This window comes from Lycium barbarum, chromosome 6, assembly GCF_019175385.1.
Source record: "Lycium barbarum isolate Lr01 chromosome 6, ASM1917538v2, whole genome shotgun sequence".
NCBI classification, from domain to species: domain Eukaryota; kingdom Viridiplantae; phylum Streptophyta; class Magnoliopsida; order Solanales; family Solanaceae; genus Lycium; species Lycium barbarum.
Genome location: NC_083342.1, coordinates 22,116,525 through 22,119,152, shown reverse-complemented (window position 1 = coordinate 22,119,152; position 2,628 = coordinate 22,116,525). Strand labels below are relative to the sequence as shown.

General features: G+C 38.0%; 1 protein-coding gene across 1 annotated transcript; it reads left to right on the top strand.

Moving 5' to 3' along the window:
- The first annotated feature begins 200 nt into the window (after nt 1–200).
- Nucleotides 201–635, top strand: LOC132643928 (uncharacterized). Its single transcript, XM_060360463.1, has one exon. The coding sequence runs from the start codon at nt 201–203 to the stop codon at nt 633–635; it is 435 nt and encodes a 144-aa protein (XP_060216446.1).
- The last annotated feature ends 1,993 nt before the right edge of the window (nt 636–2,628 follow it).

The following is a 2,628-nucleotide window of genomic DNA, read 5'->3' as shown; positions in this document are numbered from 1 at the left end:
ACAGAAGCCATTTAACTGGTGAGGAGATTGGTGGAGCAGTATATGGTGACGAAGAAGGACTTACATATGGTGTTCATCGATTTGGAAAATGCATACGACAAAGTCTCAAGGGAGGTTCTATGGAGATGCTTGGAGGCCAGTGGTATACCTATGGCGTACACTAGGGCGATCAAGGACCGCATGATGGAGCCAAGACCAGGATGAGGACAGTCGGAGGTGACTTGGAGCATTTCCCAATTGTGATGCAGTCTCACCAAGGGTCAGCCTTTAGTCCGTTCTTATTTGCCCTAGTGATAGATGTTTTGACGCGACATATTCAAGGTAAGGTGCCTTGGTGTATGTTATTACCAAATGACATTTTTTTGATTGATGAGACTCGCGACAAAGTTAACTCTAAGCTGGAGGTTTGGAGACAGATCCTGGAATCTAAAGGGTTCAGGTTGTGCAGGACCAAGGCAAAATACTTGGAGTGCAGGTTCAATGGAGTAGCGCATAAGGATGGCGTGGACATGAGACTTGATACTCAGGTGATTCAAAAGATAGAAAATTTCAAGTATATTGGGTCTATTATTGAAGGAAATGAGGAGATTGATGAGGATGTCACACATCGTATTAGTGAGGGGACGATGAAATAGAGGCTTGCCTCCGGAGTCTTGTGTGATAAAAAGGTGCCACAAAAACTTAAAGGCAAGTTCTATAGAGTGGTGGTCAGATCTACTATTGTCACGACCCAAATTCAGTCCGTACGGGCACCTACTTATTCCTACCTAGTAGGCGAACCCTTTCTGTGACCATTGTTGTTATTGATTGTTGTAGCCTTGTGCGGCATTGTATTATATTGTTGGGTTGTGAGGCAGGTTGGCAGTGGTGATATTATAGAGGAGACTCTGCCAAAATTCCTATAGACTTCTAACGGTTTAATATTCTAGAACGAATGTTTCTAAGAGGAGGGAGGACAGGATGTTACACCCCGTACTTTTGTACGTTAAGCATTTTCATGAGTTGGTGGTTATAGATTTGGAGAGAAAAATTATCTTCAAAGTTTATAAGGTTAGACGTGTTCATCTTAAGTATACGAAGGTATAAGTTTATGTTTGGTATGTGTTGGAAGGATTAGAGGATAAACGAATCGAAGAGAATACATTTAGTCGAAGTTTTGTTTTGAAAAGTGGAAATACGAATAGTACTTTGGAATACGGTCTGTACTTCCTTAGGCAGAGAGGGTGATTTTCTGAAGATATACGGTCCAAAAATACGGACCGTATATATATACATATACATACAACCAGTATTTTCTGGCCGTATTTTATGTCGGTTCCAGTTTATATATATATATATATATCGTATACTCCTCCTTTTATCTTATTTCCTTCACTTCCCCTGACCTCTAACCTAAAACTCTCTCTAACATACCTAATCAACCCCTAAGTAATATCAAGGATCAAAAGAGAAGATCAAGTGCTAAAGGTTTCCAAAGTGTTGACTAAAGCTTGTTTTTCCTTCTTATAGAAGCTTTGAAGGACACTCCAAGGTGAAGTAATCTTGGAATTGAAGTGTTTTTGAGCTCTTAAGGAAAGTTTCATCTTATTTCCACGTTAATGAGTTTATATGACGGTTATGCTAGGTTTGAAGGGAAAAAAGTTAGAGGGAAGGTTAAAAAATGAGCTTGAGATTATGTTGAGAATTGTATTAAGGAGGTTATACTTGGTATAATTGGAGGAAGAAAATGTATAAGTGTCGTATACAAGCGTATATTGGGTTTCTTTGATAAGAATCTTAGGGTGAGTAGTGATGTGAAATTAAGGAGACTTATATGAGGTTGTTGCTGTGTTGTTGGTTGTTAGGTGTGCTGTAGTGAGTAAGGCGATTAAAGTACTGGTCCGACAGATTCGTTGTAGGTTTGTGTTGATGACTTAAGGTATGTTAAGACTAACTTTCTTTCTTTTGGCAAGATCCTTGTTATACTCCGTACTTTTATACGTTATGTTTCTTCATTAGTTGGTTGCTATAGATTGGGAACGCAGATTTTTCTTCGAGATTATGTGAGATTAGATGTGTTCATCTTGATTATTTGAGGGTTTAAGTTCATTTTTGGCAAGTGTTGGAAGGATTAGAGGATAAACGAATCGAAGAGAATACGTTTTGTCGGAGTTTGATCTTGGAAGAGGAAATACAGACTGTATGTTGATGAGAATTACGGTGTATATATATATTGGACCGTATAAATATATATGGCCAGTATTTTCTGGCCGTATTTTTAAGTTGGTTCCAGTTCGTTTTTTATATAATTCGTATACTTATCATTCTATCTTATTTTCTCCACTTTACCGGACCTTTAACCTTCTAGAAACTCTCTCCAGCAATATCTAATCAATTCCTAAGAAAAATCAAGGATCAAAAGAGAAGATCAAGTATTAAAGGTTTCTAAAGTATGGTTGAAACTTGTTTCTCCCTCTTGTAGAAGCTTTGGAGGATGCTTCAAGGAGAAGTAATCTTGGAGTTGGAGTGTTCTTGAGTTCTTAATGTAAGATTCAATCTTATTTCTATGTCTATGAGTTTATGTGATGATTATGCCAGGATTGGAGGGAAAAGAGTTGGACGTAAGGTTCAAACATGAATTTGAGATTA